Raw genomic sequence first — 19,246 nt, 5'->3', positions numbered from 1 at the left:
AAGATAATTCAGGACTGGTGTTTGTAACGCCAGTTTTTGTTTTTTTTTTTACTTTTTTTCTTGAGTTTTTTCCTTTCATATATTTCTGTACAGTTACAAGAGGCAAGGTATGACATTGCCCACACCCTGCTGAAGATACATATTTATACATATCATTACATTTATCACAATCAATTACATTGAAAACGTAGTATGATTCCAATTGCAGTTTATACAATAAAACTTGTAAACAGTTAACCCAACAACTGTGGTATTCTAATTAGTATCTTGTCTCTCTCTTCCTCTCCTGTCCCTATTCATGCCTCTATCCTATGTGTTTCTGTCTAATTTCTTGGCATTGTAACCTTTAGTTTCCCCAAGGTCCCCTTAAGGTCTTCAGTAAGGTACCATTTAGTGTCCTGGAAACCCGCCATAATTTTTTCTATGTCCGTGACAGACATTTGTACCAAGAACTGTTTCCATTTTTTGAAAAATTTTGCAGTTTTTCGTTCTTTGTGTAACAAGGCCTCATTCCTATCTGAATATAGGTACTTTTGTAGTTGTTGAATTAGTTGTTCCAGTGTCGGTGAATTAGTTTCCAGCCAATTTTTCAGAATGCACCTTTTGGCTATAAGTATTATTATGTGTACTAGCGGGGGTATGTGTTGCAGGGCCCCCTCCACTTCAGTGTCTATTGACGCTGTTGAATGAAACAATAGAAGTGTAGGATTCAGCGGTATAGATCTTTCCCAGAGCTTCATAACGTATCTTGTTATTTCTGACCAGTATCCCTGTGTGGCAAAACACAACCAAATACCATGATATAGATCCGTGCGTGGCTGGGCACACTTTGGACAGGAATGTAACCGATCTGGATCTCTCACATTTGGCGGTATGTTAAAAGCATAAATGGCTGCATGCATCAGCCTGAATTGCGTCTCTCTCCACACTTCATTTATAACATGTTTCCTCACTGTTTTCCATCCCTCTAGTATTTGCTCATTTACCTCTGGTGTTTTAAAAATACGTCTCCAGTAAGGAAATAGATTTTTTTTTTCCTACTTGCACATAAATATCTTTCATTGTCTGATATAATACCGATAAAGATTTCCTATGTGGATCTTCTCCTACTAGTGTGTCAAACGGGTTATCAACAATTTCCTTTTCTAAGTTTCCCACCAGCTTTGTACAGAACGTTCTAACCTGCATATATTGTAGAAAATGCGTTTGTTGGATCCCATATTCACTGCCCAATTCTGGCAACGTCTTTAATCTCGGTTCCATCGCATGCAACAGATGTTTCACTGTGGCTATCCCATTTTGTTTCCGTGTCCTAAATAGGCTACTGGACATCCCTGCCGGGAATTGTATATGCGACCTGTAACGCCAGTTTTAATATATTCCCACACAGTGCCTCAAATGACTTCAATTGACATCAATAAATGACAAGTTTACGATCAAGAATAATTGTAGTTTCAAAGCCGAGGTGGCAAGATACAAGCATTCGTAGAGAATACAGTGTTTATGAATATACCAATGATAAAATTAGTTTCTTACTAGTAAATAAGTGCATAAGAAACAGTCCTTCTTTAGATCCCTACATTTTTGCAGTTTGAGCAAATTCAATTTAATGTCTGCCCCCTTGAAATGAAGAGGAATTTATTAGCATGGTCTTCATACTATGAGATGTATGAGGCGAATCCTCCTATTTCGTATAAGAAGAAGTTCAGTTAATTGGTCTTATGTATTATCTGAACTGGACCACATAAATATAGCTCAGTGCTTTTCACTGAATAGTCCAGATTTGCACTATTATGAGTAAAGTGAAATTAAAGGGAATGTATCACCTGTATTTTTTTTCCTAATTAAAACATGATAGTGAAACAGAATCTTTTTTTTTTAATCTGTTTTTATTTTTTGATTGTAGATTTTTTTTTAATTCTATTTTTCTGTACATGATTATGGGGACAGCCATCTTGACTGAGCTTCTGTTAACAGCATTTAGAGAAATGCTCAACAGCAGCCTCATGTACTATAGGAACCTATGAACAGGAAACCACTGATTTCTATAGGAAAGTTTTCTAGGCATGCTTTGTGACCTGTGCAGAGGTCATTATGCATGGAGGGGGAGGAAGGGAGCTGTGTCCATCACCTATTGTCAATGGTGGATCCTGTGTTATCTATATATACAGTGAAGGAAATAAGTATTTGATCACTTGCTGATTTTGTAAGTTTGCCCACTGTCAAAGACATGAACAGTCTAGAATTTTTAGGCTAGGTTAATTTTACCAGTGAGAGATAGATTATATATATATAAAAAAAAAAAAAGAAACTCACATAGTCAAAATTATATATATTTATTTGCATTGTGCACAGATAAATAAGTATTTGATCCCTTTCACAAGACTTAATACTTGGTGGCAAAACCCTTGTTGGCAAGCACAGCAGTCAGACATTTTTTTGTAGTTGATGATGAGGTTTGCACACATGTTAGATGGAATTTTGGCCCACTCCTCTTTGCAGATCATCTGTAAATCATTAAGATTTCGAGGCTGTCGCTTGGCAACTCGGATCTTCAGCTCCCTACATAAGTTTTCGATGGGATTAAGGTCTGGAGACTGGCTAGGCCACTCCATGACCTTAATGTGCTTCTTTTTGAGCCACTCCTTTGTTGCCTTGGCTGTATGTTTCGGGTCATTGTCGTGCTGGAAGACCCAGCCACGAGCCATTTTTAATGTCCTGGTGGAGGAAGGAGGTTGTCACTCAGGATTTGACGGTACATGGCTCCATCCATTCTCCCATTGATGCGGTGAAGTAGTCCTGTGCCCATAGCAGAGAAACACCCCCAAAACATAATGTTTCCACCTCCATGCTTGACAGTGGGGACAGTGTTCTCTGGGTTATAGGCAGCATTTCTCTTCCTCCAAACACGGCGCGTTGAGTTAATGCCAAAGAGCTCAATTTTAGTCTCATCTGACCACAGCACCTTCTCCCAATCACTCTCAGAATCATCCAGATGTTAATTTGCAAACTTCAGACGGGCCTGTACATGTGCCTTCTTGTGCAGGGGGACCTTGCGGGCACTGCAGGATTTTAATCCATTACGGCGTAATGTGTTACCAATGGTTTTCTTGGTGACTGTGGTCCCAGCTGCCTTGAGATCATTAACAAGTTCCCCCCGTGTAGTTTTCGGCTGAGCTCTCACCTTCCTCAGGATCAAGGATACCCCACGAGGTGAGATTTTGCATGGAGCCCCAGATCGATGTCGATCGACAGTCATTTTGTATGTCTTCCATTTTCTTACTATTGCACCAACAGTTGTCTCCTTCTCACCCAGCGTCTTACTTATGGTTTTGTAGCCCATTCCAGCCTTGTGCAGGTCTATGATCTTGTCCCTGACATCCTTAGAAAGCTCTTTGGTCTTGCCCCTGTTGTAGAGGTTAGAGTCAGACTGATTAATTGAGTCTGTGGACAGGAGTCTTTTATACAGGTGACCATTTAAGACAGCTGTCTTAATGCAGGCACCAAGTTGATTTGGAGCGTGTAACTGGTCTGGAGGAGGCTGAACTCTTAATGGTTGGTAGGGGATCAAATACTTATTTCTCTGTGCACAATGCAAATAAATATATATAATTTTGACTATGTGAGTTTCTTTTTTTTTTTTAAATATAATCTATCTCTCACTGGTAAAATTAACCTAACCTAAAAATACTAGACTGTTCATGACTTTGACAGTGGGCAAACTTACAAAATCAGCAAGGGATCAAATACTTATTTCCTTCACTGTAGGTGTTAGGCTTCATTCACATATGCGTCAGGGCTCTATTCTGACGTTCCGTTTGAGCTTTCTGTCAGAATGGAGCCCTGACTGAAACAAATGGAAACCATAAATTTCCGTTTCCATCACCATTGCTTGCTTTCAATGGTGATGGATCTGGTGCCAATGGTTTCCGTTTGTCTCAGTTTTGTAAGGGTTCCGTCGTTTTATTAATTCTGTCACCATTAAAATCACCAGATCCATCACCATTGAAATCAATTGTTTCAGTCAGGATCCCGTTCTGTCAGGACGCCTCGACGGAACGTCAGAACGGGCCCTGATCCAGATGTGAAGAAAGCCTTAGCTGTCATTGTAATCCTGCCTGTTTTGATAATGAGATGGCTGCTGAGTAAGGATCTCTAGAGAACCGGAAGTGTCATTGTATTGTGAGGCTAGGTGGCCAGCATTAAAACAGCAAGATTTTAGGATTATTTTTTAATATAGATAATGACATAAAACATAAAAAAATCATAAAAAATTCTTAAAAAATATGTTTAACATAAAAACTTGATTTAAACAATAGGTCATTTTCTGGTGACACATTCCCTTTAAAGTAGACACAACTTGAGAGAACCAAGGACATGATAAATCCTTTTATAATATTGAAAAAATATATATAGTGGAAGAACTGCTGTGGTAAGTATTAATAATGTATTGTCCTTATTATGCCAAAATGGTTAGTCTCTTAGGGATAATACTGGCAACAGTAGTGTAGAAATGTCAGAGTTAAAAGTAGTCAACATTGACATACTATCTTATTGCTTTGACAGGTGACCTCTCTCCATATTACACATTACAAGTTTAGCCAAATATAATATTTGAACAAGTTTTTCTATATATAACTGCAAATGATGAATTACTTAAATCAGCGTTATAGTTATATTACGAAATGTAATTTTGCATTCTTTGCCTCCTGGCCACTTGCAGTCGCGGTGGGACCAGCCGAGCGGCTGGACAACGGTCAGGCCTATCAAAGTTCACTGGTCTCCTTGCCAGTTTATAGAGGTTATTCCCCTGTTTTGACTTGGGAGTTTGGTTTAAGTTTTATTCTGGCTGTAACCTGTTTTAACCTGAACCTGCTTTGGCCTTGGATTGTACGACTTCTAATTACTCTACGGTGCTGCATTCCTGTTATGCCTGACCTACATTACCTGACCCTGGCTTGCCTTACTACACTTCTGATTACTCCACATTACTGCATTCCTTATCCATCTGGTCATTGTTACCAATCCCTGTTATTCTAATTATAATAACTTACCTGCACTTTTGTTAAACCAGAATGTTCTAATACATCTATTATACATGATTCAATTCTGAATACACTTCACAGTCACTGTATGCAGTACTTTGCAGTCTTCTATCAGAAGTGTGAGCAATGTCTGTGGTGAACTGACTCAAAAAAAATTCCATGGCCAGAGCTCATAGGAATAACTTTACAGTAAGAAAACTTCTTGTATTCCTGTCTCAGGCCTCACTGGATGTATGTAGCAAAGAAACTAAGACCTTATAGTAACAAAACATACAAATACTCACCAGGAAGGACAACTTCAATTAAGTCTCCTTCTGCAATGAAATTGCTGGGTAGAAGACGCTCTAGGACATATTCTGAGTTAAGGTTATGGCGAAAGAGTTGAATCTTTTCGGAAACCCCCAAAAATCCATATTCAGGGTACTAAAAACATTTGAAAAAAAAAGTATTAATGTACTAAAAGGTGTTCAAAATTTATAAAAATTGGAACACGTTACATTGCATCATATGTACTCTAGAATACATAGCTACATTTAACAGTATACAAAATCATTGTATATAGAGACCATATGTAGAAGAATAGTATAAAAATGACACATAACATTCTAAAATTCCTATTGCAGCACCAAAGTATTCCACAGTGCCGTGCACAGACACACCCCGACCAATTTTTAGGGAAACAATTAACTTTTACATGTTTTTAGAGTGTGTGAAGGCAGAACATACAGATTGAGGCGTTGAAGCAACAATGCTAAACACCAAACCATCATTCTGCCCTCCTCAGATGAATTGAGTATGGTCACAACGTAGTTTTTGTTAACCTTATATAATTCATACAGGCATGTGATTTCAGACTCCTTGTTACATTGCACACAAATTACAGCTTCGAATTGAGCATGACCTAGGTTCACATGCAATATATGGACCAAAGTATTGGGACACACGTAATGTAGGGAGAATTTCTCCAGCTCACCTTGTAAAAGTTGATTTGGTTTTTGTAATGGGTAATCCTGGTGCTCGGATCCTCGTGGTGGCTCACGAAAAAAGTTTACTTTGAAGGAAAGGAAGGTTGGATCCAGCATTCGTGGAAATAAAAGGAATCTTTTTCCAAGTTTTAATTATTCTTGTTAAAAAATAGGAAATTCAATGGCGTATATAGTATCTTGCAATGAAAAAAGAGTAATGGTAGGTAGCCTACGCGTTTCAGACGGTGTCTCCGTCCTTATTCATGGCTTAGGATAAGAACTCTGACTGTGTATGCTGGGTTTAAATGTGTTTAACCACAGGTGTGTGTTTTTAATTGCGTTTCAGGGATGCCTGGTGTTGGAACGCAGCCTTTGACCCGCCTCCCACATTGACCGGCTCCTGGGCTCATGGGCTAAATGATCCGAGAATGGTAAGTATCTTTTAAATTGTTTATATATCTATCAAAACGCTTGTGACATGTGTGTATCCACGTAGTATGTTGACATTCTTGGATAAGCGGACGGGTAAAAAAGCCATGGTCTAAATACGCATTGTTAGAATTTATATTGCATTGAGTCAGATTGTGTGTGAATGGTGGTTGAATGAGAAATGTAGAAAAAGAAGAACTAGGTATTTTTCTTCACAAATGTTGTGAAGATGAATTGATGGAAATTCATGATTAGGCTGTTAAAAAGCTTATGTGTCCTGAGAGATACATATTGCTGGTTAAAATCGTATTAAATTGGGATTTGAGGGTAGTGATATATTTATGCTTGATAGGTATAAATTTATCTTCTGTTTATATTTTTTACATTATAGAACGTTTTTTGTGATAAATGCGAGTGGATATGGCATGCTGTCATGGGAGTTGTAATAGTATATTATAATAGACATGGAAATGTCCATATAAAATGGACAGTGTTTCATGTCTGAATTTTTTCCTTTTTTCCATTCAGACCAGTTATTCTATGGTTAATAATAGTACATGATCTCTCTTTTTAGATTAAGACCTTCTGGTACTCTAGTTTTTAAACGAAAAATCCAAAATGCTTCTCTTTGTAGCATTTTTTCTTTTCTATTTCCACCTCTTTTGGATTTGCGGATTTTTTCGATTGCATAGCATCGGAATGAGTTTATTGTTCTTTTGTGATGGAGTATAAAATGTCTTGCCGCATTTGAAATATTTTGGATGTTAGAATTTCTTATATAGCTTAAATGTTCAAGAATGCGGATTTTTAATTTGCGGCTTGTACACCCTATATATTTTAGGTTGCATTCTGTACATTCGATGATGTATACTACTAGTTCTGAATTACAATTAATGTAACTTTGTATAGAGAAAGTTTCAGAATTGTTGGAATTTGAGAAAATTTTTGTGACATGAGTGTGTGAACATATTTTGCACGGATGTTGACCACACTTGTATGATCCTTTATTTTCCAACCATGTGGTTGTTGGTTCTATGGGTTGAAAGGCCGATGGTGATAGAACACTTCCTATTGATGGAGCTTTTCGGGCTACTATTCTGCAACCATCTTTTAATATTGATCTTAAAATGTCATCTTCCATTAATATGGGTAGGTAGTTATTGACAATTTTTTTAATTTGATGAAATTGGTTGCTTTGTTGTAGCACTAGAGTAGGTTTGTTTGGTTCCATTTCAACGTGTTTTTTGGTTTGATTAAGTAACTGGCTTCTGTCGATTTTTGATGTAATATTGTCTGCCCGTTCAAGAGACCATTTTGGATATCCTCTTTCTTGTAACCTACTTTTGATTTGTTTTTTCTCCTCAGTGTATTGGGTATGAGAGGTGCAGTTTCTTTTTGCACGGATCATTTCTCCTACCGGAATAGATTTTATCGTTTGTTTTAAATGGTTACTATCAGCATGTAGTATTGTGTTGCCACTGGTTGTTTTACGGTGAGTTTGTATTTGTATAATATTGCCTGACTCTCCTGTCAGGTCCAAATCTAAGAAGGTAATTTTGTTTTGATTCTGTTGATAGGTGAAACGGAGATTATAGTTATTGTTATTTATGAATTCGATGAATAATGGAATTGTTTTTACATCATTTTTCCATATTAGTAGAAGGTCGTCGATATATCTACCGTACCATTCTATTTGTTTTTCATATGGATTATTTGAAAATATATATGATTCTTCCCACCAGGACATTGTTAAATTTGCGATGGATGGAGAAAATTTTGCCCCCATTGACACGCCTGATAATTGTAAGTAAAATTTATCATCGAATTGGAAGTAGTTATTTGTCATGAGAAATATGAGTATCTCTAAAATGTAGTTTTGAAAATCTTCGGTGTGGGTACTGTGTGTATTTAGATGATATTTCAGTGCATCATGTGCGACTTGGTGAGGAATGGCAGTATATAGAGAGACTACATCACATGTTAACCATGTTAGATTTTTATTCCACTTTTTTTGTTGGAAAGCTGAGAGTACATCTCTAGTATCTTTTAAGAAACCTGGTGCTTGTTGTGCAAGTGGTTGCAATAGGCAATCTAGCCACTCTGATAATCTTTCAAGGATTGATCCTATTCCAGAGACTATCGGTCTCATGGGAGGAGGGAGGGTGTTTTTATGGATTTTAGGTAAAGCATGTATTATTGGTATAGTAGGATATTCTAGGTATATATAATCCATTTGTTTTTGTGTGAGGAAACCGTTATTTACACCTTCTTTTAGTAGGTTTTTCATTTTAAGTTGTATTTTTTCGGTTGGATTTTTTTCCAATAATTTATATGTTTTTTGGTCTGCTAATAAATCTAGTATTGATTTTTTGTAATTGTTTTTATCCATTATTACTATGCCTCCTCCTTTATCAGAGTTTTTTATAATAATTTCTTTGTTGTCTTTTAAAGATTGTATTGCTTTTTTGAGACGTATTGGAAGATTGGATTCATGCTTATTTTCTTGAATGCTTTCTGAAAGTATTTGTAGTTCTTTCTCTATTGTCAATTGAAAATGGTCCATTGATTCAGTTCTGGATGCGATAGGGTAAAATTTGGCATTGCTTGTTGTGAAGTTGGTTGCCATATTTGTATGTGTTTCCGTTGTTTCTGTGTTCAAGCTTTCCAAGCACATCATTGTTTGCAATTCTTGAAAGGAAAATTCTTTTCTATTTTCTCGTTCCTTCAGATTGATATGTTCTATTTGTTGTACTTCAATATTTGTAGAAATTTCTGTTGTTATTGATTCAATGATTGATGTTTCCTTCGGAAGGAAGTGTTTTTTGATGGTAAGGTTTCTTATAAATTTATTGATATCGATTATGGTGTGGAAAAGGTCGAAATTATTGCTGGGAGCAAAATTGAGACCTAAAGTTAAAACTTCAGTTTGTGCTTCCGTGAGTGGGATGGAAGATAGGTTTATGACATTTAGGTTTGATGCAGAGGTTTTCGTGAGCGGAGGCGACGGCTTAGATCCTGGTCTATATTTTCGGTGTTTTCTGCCGCCCCTCCTCCTGCGTTTTTTGGAAACCTGTGAGTATTTTCGTGTCTGTAATTGTTGTGATGTTGGTGTCTGGGATTCTCCTCTTCCGAAAAACCATCTGTAGAATCTTGTTCGGTTGAGCTGAAACTGACTTTATTTTGTGAGTCATTTCTTCTTTTATATCGGTTTTGGTGTTTCAGTATGGGTCTAATGTTTCTGGTATGTTCATTGCGGTTCCAGTTATAGACTGTGTTCTCATTGTAGTCTCTTGTGTCTCTTTGAAATTTCTTTTTCTTGGTCTCAGCTATCGATTTATTGAGTTTATCAATAAATGAAGAGATACGTGTCTCGAAGGTGTCAAATTCTGAAGAACTTGGAAAAGCATCTAGTTTGATTTTGGTTTCAGCTATGCTTAGTTCCAGTTCTGTTAATTTGGTTTTTTCTTCCTTTGTAATTAGCTGCATCAATTTGATTGAACATTCTGTTAGTATTTGGACACACCTCTTAATTATTGAATTCAGGTCTTTCATTCAGTCCCATTGCCACAGGTGTATAACATCAAGCGTCTAGTCATGCAGTCTACCTTTACCAACATTTGTGAAAGAATGGGTCATTCTAAAGAGCTCACTGAATTTGAACATGGTACTGTAATAGGATGCTACAGCTGCAACAAGTCAGTTCGTAAAATATCTTCCTTTTTTGATATTCAATGATCAACTGTGAGTGGTATTATTGCAAAGTGGAAGCGTTTAGGAACCACAGCAATTCAACCACGAAGTGGCAGACCGGGTAGAGTGGGATCGCCGAGTGCTGACGCTACGCTCTCCTGATTCAATAACTGCAAAGTTCCAAACTTCCTCTGGCATTAACATCCGCACAAAACATGTGAGCCGGGAGATTTATGGCATGGGTTTCCATGGCCGAGCAGATGTATTCAAGCCTTACATCATTAAGCACAATACCAAGCATCAGATGGGGTGGTGCACACCACCACTGGACTCTGGAGCAGTGAAAACATGTTCTGAGGAATGAAGAATCACGCCTTATCTGGCTGTCTGATGGACGAGTTTGGGTTTGGCGAATTCCAGGAGAACGTTACCTGCCTGTCTGCATTGTGCCAACTGTAAAGTTTGGTGGAGGAGGGATAATGCATTGTGATCATCTTTCTGAGGTTGACCTAGGTCCTTTAGTTCCAGTGAAGGGAAATCTTAATGCTTTAGCGTACCAAGACATTTTTGACAATTGTACGTTTCCAACTTTGTGTGAACAGTTTGGGGGAGGTCGTTTTTCTTTCCAGCATGACTGTGCCACAGTCCACAAATCAAGGTCCATAAAGGCATATTTGGATTAGTTTGGTGTGGAAGAACTTTACTGGCCCACACAAATCCTTAAACTCAACCCCATTGAACACCTTTTGGATATACTAGAATGGAGATTGCAAGCCAGGCCCTCTTGCCAAAGATCAGTGTCTGACCTCACAAATGGTCTTCTGGGTGAATGGGCAAAAATTCCCACAGACACACATTTCAAAATGGATTTAGAATGGGATGTCATAAAAGTTCCTGTAGGTGTATGGTGCAGGTGCCCCAATACATTGTCCATATAGAGTACATTGTGTAGGATTTACTAGATACGTACTTTTATCATACTGCTTTGGAGCAAATGAATAAGGGTAAAATAGACTGATAAATAAAGCAGGGAATATGACTCTGTACAAGGAAGCTCTTAAATAGGTAATTTTTTAGGTTGTGTGTTATCATGATGGATATTGAATAGGTATATTGAATAAATAGTTGTCAACATGCATTTGTTCTTATTAGTGTGCAGGGGTGTGGTAGAACATGATGTACAGGTCTAGACCGTTGTGCTCTGGTGCACCTATATAGAAAGGAGTGGTCTATCAGGCATATTCCAAATATTACACCTAGAGCAGGGCAGATTATAGCTTTTCTGCTGCCTGAGGCGAAAATTGAAATAGTGCCCCCCAGATATTGATTGACATCCACCTGGCTATTCTACATCACTAGCAGCCTACTCCAACTCTTGCGGATGCGCCGTTACTTTGTACTCCACTGGCATGCACAGTGTAGTGATGAAGCCGGGCAGAGTACACTTCGCTGCACGGTGCGTGCCCAAGGACTACAAGGCAATGGCGCATCTGAGAAAGCTGGAAGAGACAGGTAGTGATGTAAAACCCCTAGGGGGTGTCAATCTAGCATTGAAAGGTTGGTTTGGAGGCATGACTATGTGACTCTTCACGATTTTGGCACCGCCCCATGAACCTTTAATGAGTAATTAGCATATAACGTGCGCCGTTTTAAAAGTTGATTTGATAGATTTTGCTGCTTCTGAAAAAATAAATAAAAGGGAATGTTTGGAAATATTGTCAGGTCAAGCATTACCGCATGGTGGCGGTTCAAGGGGTACCAGACAGGTTCCCATTAAATATACAATGCATTGAAAACAACTCTACCTGCCCTGCAATCTTCTTATTATAAATATATCCTATATAATTACAGCTTCAGAACCAAGCTCATACATATATACAGTACCAGAACCAAGCTCAATATATATATATATATATACAGCACCAGAACAACGCTCAGTACATAAATACAGTACAAGAACCAAGATCAGTACATAAATACAACACCAGAACCAAGCTCATTACATAAATACAGCACTAGAACCAAGCTCAGTACATAAATACAACACCAGAACAATGTTCAGTACATAATTACATCACTAGAACAAAGCTCAGTACATAAATAAAGCACCAGAACCAAGATTAGTATGTAAATTCAACACCAGAACCAGGCCCAGTACATAAATACAGTACCAGAACAAAGCTCAGTACATAAATACAGTACCAGAACCAAGCTCAGTACATAAATACTGCACCAGAACCAAGTTCAGTACATATATACAGCACAAATGCAGCTCAATTTAGTGCAATCCCTGCCGTATAGGTTTGTACAGCGTAAAACTACAGCTCCGAGCATGGTCCGAACAATGGTAAGGACATGCTGAGAGTTGCTGATTCAAAAAAATAAATAAATCATACCACCCATTATCTCACTGCAGATCATACAGTGACTACAGTACTGATTAGAGGCAGATTAAACATTTACAGGTGAAGTCTTCTCAGATTCTAGTTGTTCTTTTTCTATTTTCTTCTCCATCTGGTCCAGACCTCTATGATTAGTGCAACCCCTGCTGTACAGGTTTGTACGGCGTAAAATTACAGCTCTCAGCATGACCCAAACAATGGTAAGTATATGCTGGGAGTTGCTGTTTCACAAAAAAAAAATCATACCACCCATCCTCTCGCTGCAGAATATACAGTGACTGACAGAATAAACATTTTCATTAAGTGACTTACCGGTGATGTCTTTTCAGATTCTAGTTGTTCTTTTTATCTTTTTTTCTCCATCCAGTCCAGACCTCTATGATGACTTCTCCCGGCCACAGCCCATTTCTGAAGTTTTCCGCTCAGATGTCTTCAGCTTCTCACTTTTCTAACATTTCTGCACCTATAATTGGAGATAAAATTCTCATTGTGCCACACACTATGCCCCTCAATATAATAGAGCCCTACACTGCACCTCTAATTATAATAGCGCCATACACTGTGTCCCTGATTAAAATAGTGCATTACACTGTGTCCCTGATTACAATAGCACCTTACACTGTGTCCCTGATTATAATAGCACAATACACTGAGACCCACACACACAGTGCCCCATGTAGATAGTGCCCCTTGTAGAGCCCCCTATAGATAGTGGCCCCCATAGAGCCCCCTGTAGACAGTGCCCTCCCATAGAGTCCCCTGTAGGCAGTGCCCCACATAAAGCCCACTGTAGACAGTGCCCCACATAAAGCCTCCTGTAGACAGTCCCCCACATGGAGCCCCCTGTAGATAGTGCTCTACATAGATACCCCTGTAGATAGTGGCCCCCATAGAATCCCCTGTAGATAATAGCCCCTGTAGATAGTTCCCGACATACAGTTCTCTGCAGATAGTGCCCCACATATAGCCAACCCTGTAGATCGTGCCCCACGTACAGCCCCCTGTAGATAGTGACCCACATACAGACCCCCTGTATATAGTGCCCCACATATAGCTCCGCCTGTAGAAAGTGCCCCACATATAGCCCTGTGTAGGTAGTGCCCCACATATACCTACCCCTGTAGATAGTGCCCCACATATACCTATCCCTGTAGATAGTTCCCCACATATAGCCCCGTGTAAATAATGCCCCACATATAGCCCCACTGTAGACAGTGCCCCACATGGTGCCCCCGTATCTGTGCCCCACATATATAGTGCCACCTATAGAGCCTCCTGTATATAGTGCACCCCATAAAGTCCCCTATAGATAGTGCCCCCATAGAGCCCCCTGTAGATAGTGCTCTACATAGATGCCCCTGTAGATTGTGGCCCCCATAAATCCCCCTGTAGATAGTGCCCGTCTTACAGCCCCCTGTAGATAGTGCCCCACATATAGCCACCCATGTAGATAGTGCCCCACATATAGCCCCCTGTATATAGTGCCCCACATATAGCCCCCTGTAGATAGTGCTCACATATAGACCCCCTGTAGATAGTGCCTTACATATGCCTACTCCTGTAGATAGTGCCCCACTTACAGATGCCCCTAGCCGCCCCTGTAGAAAGTGCCCCACATAGAGCCCCCTGTAGATAGTGCCCCACATATAGCCCCACTGTAGACAGTGTCCCACATATAACCCCCTGTCGATAGTGCCCCACATATACCTACCCCTGTAGATAGTTCCCACATATAGTCCCTCCTGTAGATAGTGCCCCACATATAGCCCCTGTAGATAGTGCCCCACATGTAGCCCCTCCTGTAGATAGTGCCCCACATAAAACCCATGTAGATAGTGCCCCACATATACCCACCCCTGTAGATAGTGACCCAAAAATAGCCCCCCCTGTAGCTAGTGCCCCACATATAACCCCCTGACAATAGTGCTCCAAATATAGCCCCCCTGTTATTGTGCCACACATATAGACCCCCTGTAGATAGTGCTCTACATATAGCCCCCCCTGTAGATAGTGCCCCACAATTAGCCCTCCTGTAGATTGTGCCCCACATATAACTACACCTGTAGATAGTTCCCCATGTATAGCCCCCCCTGTAATTAATGCCCCACTTATAGCCCCATGTAAATAGTGCCCACATATAGCTCCCCCTGTAGATAGTGCCCCACACCCCCTGTGGATAGTGCCCCGCATATACCAACTCCTGTAGATAATGCCCCACATATAGCCCCCTGTAGATAGTGTCCCACATATATCAAACTCTGGAGACAGTGCTTCACATACACCTACCCCTGTAGAGAGTGCTCCAAATATACCTTTCCATGTAGATAGTGTCCCACATAAAGCACCCCTGAGTGCCGCACATATACCCACCGTAGAGAGTGCCCCAAACATAGCCACCCTGTAGATAGTGCCCCATATATGGCCCCCTTTAGATAGTGCCCCTCATAAAGGCCCCTGTAGATAATGCCCCTACATATAGCCCCCCTGTAGATAGTAGATATATCCCTGCTGCAGACAGTGCCCCACATACAGCCCCTGTAGATAGTGCCCCACATATATCCCCCCTGTAGAGTGCCCCACATACACCTACCCCTGTAGATAGTGCCCCAAATATATCCACTGTAGATAGTGCCCCAAATATAGCCCCCCTGTAGATATTGGCATGCATATAGCCCCCTGTAAATAGTGCCCCACAAAGCCTTCCTGTAGATAATGCCCCACATATAGCCCCCTGTAGATTGTGCCCCACATTAAAGGAACAGTGTCACCAAAAAAACTTTTTTAATATGTTAAAGATGTTAGTGCTTTATTAAAAACGTTTGGATTAATTTGTGTGTTTGTGTGTTACTTTTTTTTATTTTGACACTTTTTCTTCCCTATGGGGGCTGCCATTTTTTTTTCCATTTCTGTATGTGTCGATTAACGACACATACAGACATGGAATACGGCAGCTCCAGTCCCATAGGGACTGCGAACGGGGCCCGTTCCATCCACTTTCGTGTACGCCGCTGTGTGGGAACGGCGCATGCGCCGCACCCACACAGTTCAATTTGAAATGCGCGCCGTCCGGCGCCATTTTCCTGTGGACCGGAAGTCGCGGCCGGACAGTAAGATTACTACTTCCGGTCGCGGCTTCCGGACTTGTGCACATGGAGCAGCGGCAGCAGACGGAGCGGATGGACCGGAGGGAGCGGCGGCGACTGGAGCAGGTAAGTTATTTCTATGTATGTTCGTGTTTCAGTGTGTTTACTACTGTATGTTAACCTTCTACACTGTGTGTTAGCTCAAAAAATGGCGACACACAGTGTAGGAGGTTAGACCGTTCAAACCCCTCGTTTATCCCGGCACTAGCCAGGATAAAGGAGGGGGGGATTCTGAGAGCTCACTAGAGCGAGGGATTTTTACCCAATTTTGCAGCATAAAGCAATGTGGTTGCTTTACCACATGCAATGCTGCAATTTTGGGAATGGCTCCATCTAGTGACCAGTGCTGGGAAATATTATAAATTGAATCCAATTTATAATATTTCCTGACTCGTGAAAAAAATAAATAATAATTAGAACAATGTTTAATCACCTATACACTAACTGTTTAATTAAAAAAAAAAAAACATGTTTTGCTGGCAACACATTCACTTTAAGCCATCTTGTAGATAGTGCCCACATACAGCCCCCTGTAGATAGTGCCCCACATATAGCCCCCCTGTAGAGAGTGCTCGACCTATACCTATACCTGTGGATAGTGCCCCACATATAGCACCCCTGTAGATAGTGCCCCACATATACCCACAGTAGATAGTGCCCCAACTATAGCCCCCCCCTGTAGCTAGTGCCCCACATATTGCCAGCTGTAAATAGTGCCCCAAATATAGCCCTCTTGTAGATAATGCCCCACATATAGCCCACTGTTGATAGTGCCCAACATTAAGCCCCCCTGTAGATAGTACATTGACTCTTGACGTACTTGATATAACACAGTGGACCAACACTCTTGCTCAGTGGTCAAAAGTCCTGTTTTCAGATGAAAGTCAGTTTTTTATTTCATTTGGAAATCAAGGTCCCAGAGTCTGGAGGAAGAGTGGAGAGGCACTCTATCCAAGTTGCTTGCCGTCCAGTGTGAAGTTTCCATAGTCAGTGTTGGTTTGGGGAGCCATGTCATCTGCTTGTGTTGGTCCACTGTGTTATATCAAGTCCAGAGTCAGCACAGCCGTCTACCAGAAAATTTTAGAGCACTTCATGCTTCGCTCTGCTGCCCACACTGCCAAAGGTACCAATACCTGATTTAATAATCACAGTATCACTGTGCTTGATTGGCCAGCAAACTCGCCTGACCTAAACCCCATAGAGAATCTATGGGGTATTGTCAAGAGGAAGATGAGAGACACCAGACCGAACAATGCAGGCGAGCTGAAGGCCGCTATCAAAGCAACCAGGGCTTCCATAACACCTCAGGGCCACAGGCTGATCGCCTCCATGCCACGCCACATTGATACAGTAATTCATGCAACAGAAGCTCCGACCAAGTATTGAGCGCACATACTGTACACACTTTTCAGTAGGCTAACCTTTCGGTGTTAAAAATCATTTTTGAAATTGGGCTTATATAATATTCTAATTAAATAAATTTGGGGTTTTCATTAACTGTTAGCCATAATCATCAACGTTAAAAGAAAAAAAATGCTGGAAATAGATCACTCTGTGTGTAATGAATATATATATCATATGAGTTTCACATTTTGAATTTACTGAAATAAATTAACTTTTTGATGATATTCTAATTAATTGAGAAGGACTAGTATACTGTTGTGGCTGACGTTTTTAGACCTAGAAATACAGAGAATACAAGCAGTAAATGTTTATATATGTTATGTAAACCATAGAAAATGCGTAATATTGTCTAAGTGTACGGTAAGTTGATTATAGAAAAAAAAACAACATTCTACAATGCATTTCTCAAAAGGTTATAAAGGTGTGGTGAACTGACGCATCACAAGTAACACAAGGCTAGGGTGTTAAATTGTTGAATAGACAGAAGATGACAATACAGTATGGGCTGGTCATTTTGTGTTTCCATACATGCTATAATTTCATGGAGTTCTAAAATTAATTCCGGATACCATTACATACAGTAGCTATGGGGTCTAATCCATATTAAAAACTCTACTAAGGGTGAGGTTACATAGTAAACTGTGTGGGAGAACAGAGAAAACAGGGCATCTGGCCTAATAGTTTTCCCATCCCATAAAGTGATGACATAGGATATTACGTTCTGATAGATGGGTGTTCAATATCTATGTACCCTTCAAAGTTTTCCCTGCACAGCGACATGCCATCACATTATGAGATGGAAAACCCCCTTTAAGAATAATAAGCTTTACAAATTTAGATACTCATTTGTCATGAGAAGAGGACACATTAACATTTTCTGGGCATTTTAAAGATTAAACTAGTGACGACAGGACTAGTTTGAGGGCCTGAGTACTATGCCTGACATCCAGTAGAAAAGGCAAAAAGGGAGAAGCAAGGCAGCACATCCAAAAAATTAAGGAGCTGTATTTACCCAGTGCGACGTTTCAGTCCAACAGGACCTTTCTCATGTTTGAGAAAGCCCCCCTGTAGATAGTACATTGGCTCTTGATGGACTTGATATAACACAGTGGACCAACACTGTTGCTCAGTGGTCCAAAGTCCTATTTTCAGATGAAAGTAAATTTTTCATTTAATTTGGAAATCAAGGTCCCAGAGTCTGGAGGAAGAGTGGTTGAGGCATCAATCCAAGTTGCTTGCGATCCAGTGTGAAGTTTCCACAGTCAGTGATGGTTTGAGGGCCATGTCATCTGCTTGTGTTGGTCCACTGTGTTATATCAAGTCCAAAGGCAGCACAGCCGTCTACCAGGAAATTTTAGAGCACTTCATGCTTCCCTCTGCTGACAAGCTTTATGGAGAAGCTGATTTAAATTTCCAGCAGGACTTGGCACCTGCCCACACTGCCAAAAGTACCAATACCTGGTTTAATAACCACGGTATCACTTTGCTTGATTGGCCAGCAAACTCTCCTGACCTAAACCCCATAGAGAATCTATGGGGTATTGTCAAGAGGAAGATGAGAGACACCAGACCCAACAATGCAGGAGAGCTGAAGGCCGTTGTCAAAGCAACCTGGGCTTCCATAACACCTCAGCAGTGCCACAGGCTGATCGCCTCCATGCCACACCACATTGATGCAGTAATTCATGCAACAGAATCCCCGACCAAGTATTGAGGGCATATACTGTACATACTTTTCAGTAGGCTAAAAATAATTTTTGAAATTGGGCTTATATAATATTCTAATTTTCTGAGACACTAAATTTTGGGTTTTCATTAACTGTTAGCCATAATCATCAACATTAAAAGAAAAAAAAATGCTGGAAATAGATCACTCTGTGTGTAATGAATATATATAATATATGAGTTTCACATTTTGAATTTAATTACTGAAATAAATTGACTTTTTGATGATATTCTAATTCATTGAGAAGGACTAGTATACTGTTGTGGCTGACGTTTTTAGTCCTAGAAATACAGAGAATACAAGCAGTAAATGTTTATACAGGTTATGTAGACCATAGAAAATGCGTAATATTGTCTAAGTGTACGGTAAGTTGATAATAGAAAAAAAAACATTCTACAATGCCTTTCTAAAAAGGTTATAAAGGTGTGGTGAACTGACGCAT

The 19,246-nt window shown here is 40.0% G+C and overlaps 1 protein-coding gene across 1 annotated transcript in view; it reads right to left on the bottom strand.

Annotated features, from left to right (window-relative positions):
• LOC142660297 (serine/threonine-protein kinase D1-like) overlaps positions 1 to 19,246 on the bottom strand; it is a 256,966-nt gene that overhangs the window by 158,819 nt on the left and 78,901 nt on the right. Inside the window, exon 3 of the mRNA XM_075836887.1 lies at positions 5,330 to 5,468. Within this exon, the coding sequence (XP_075693002.1) occupies positions 5,330 to 5,468 (139 nt within the window). The remainder of the gene's footprint in view (positions 1 to 5,329; positions 5,469 to 19,246) is intronic.

This window comes from Rhinoderma darwinii, chromosome 9 (assembly GCF_050947455.1).
Source record: "Rhinoderma darwinii isolate aRhiDar2 chromosome 9, aRhiDar2.hap1, whole genome shotgun sequence".
Lineage (NCBI taxonomy): Eukaryota > Metazoa > Chordata > Amphibia > Anura > Rhinodermatidae > Rhinoderma > Rhinoderma darwinii.
Note: the sequence above shows the minus strand (reverse complement) of the source record. Positions and strands in the feature narration are given on the sequence as shown.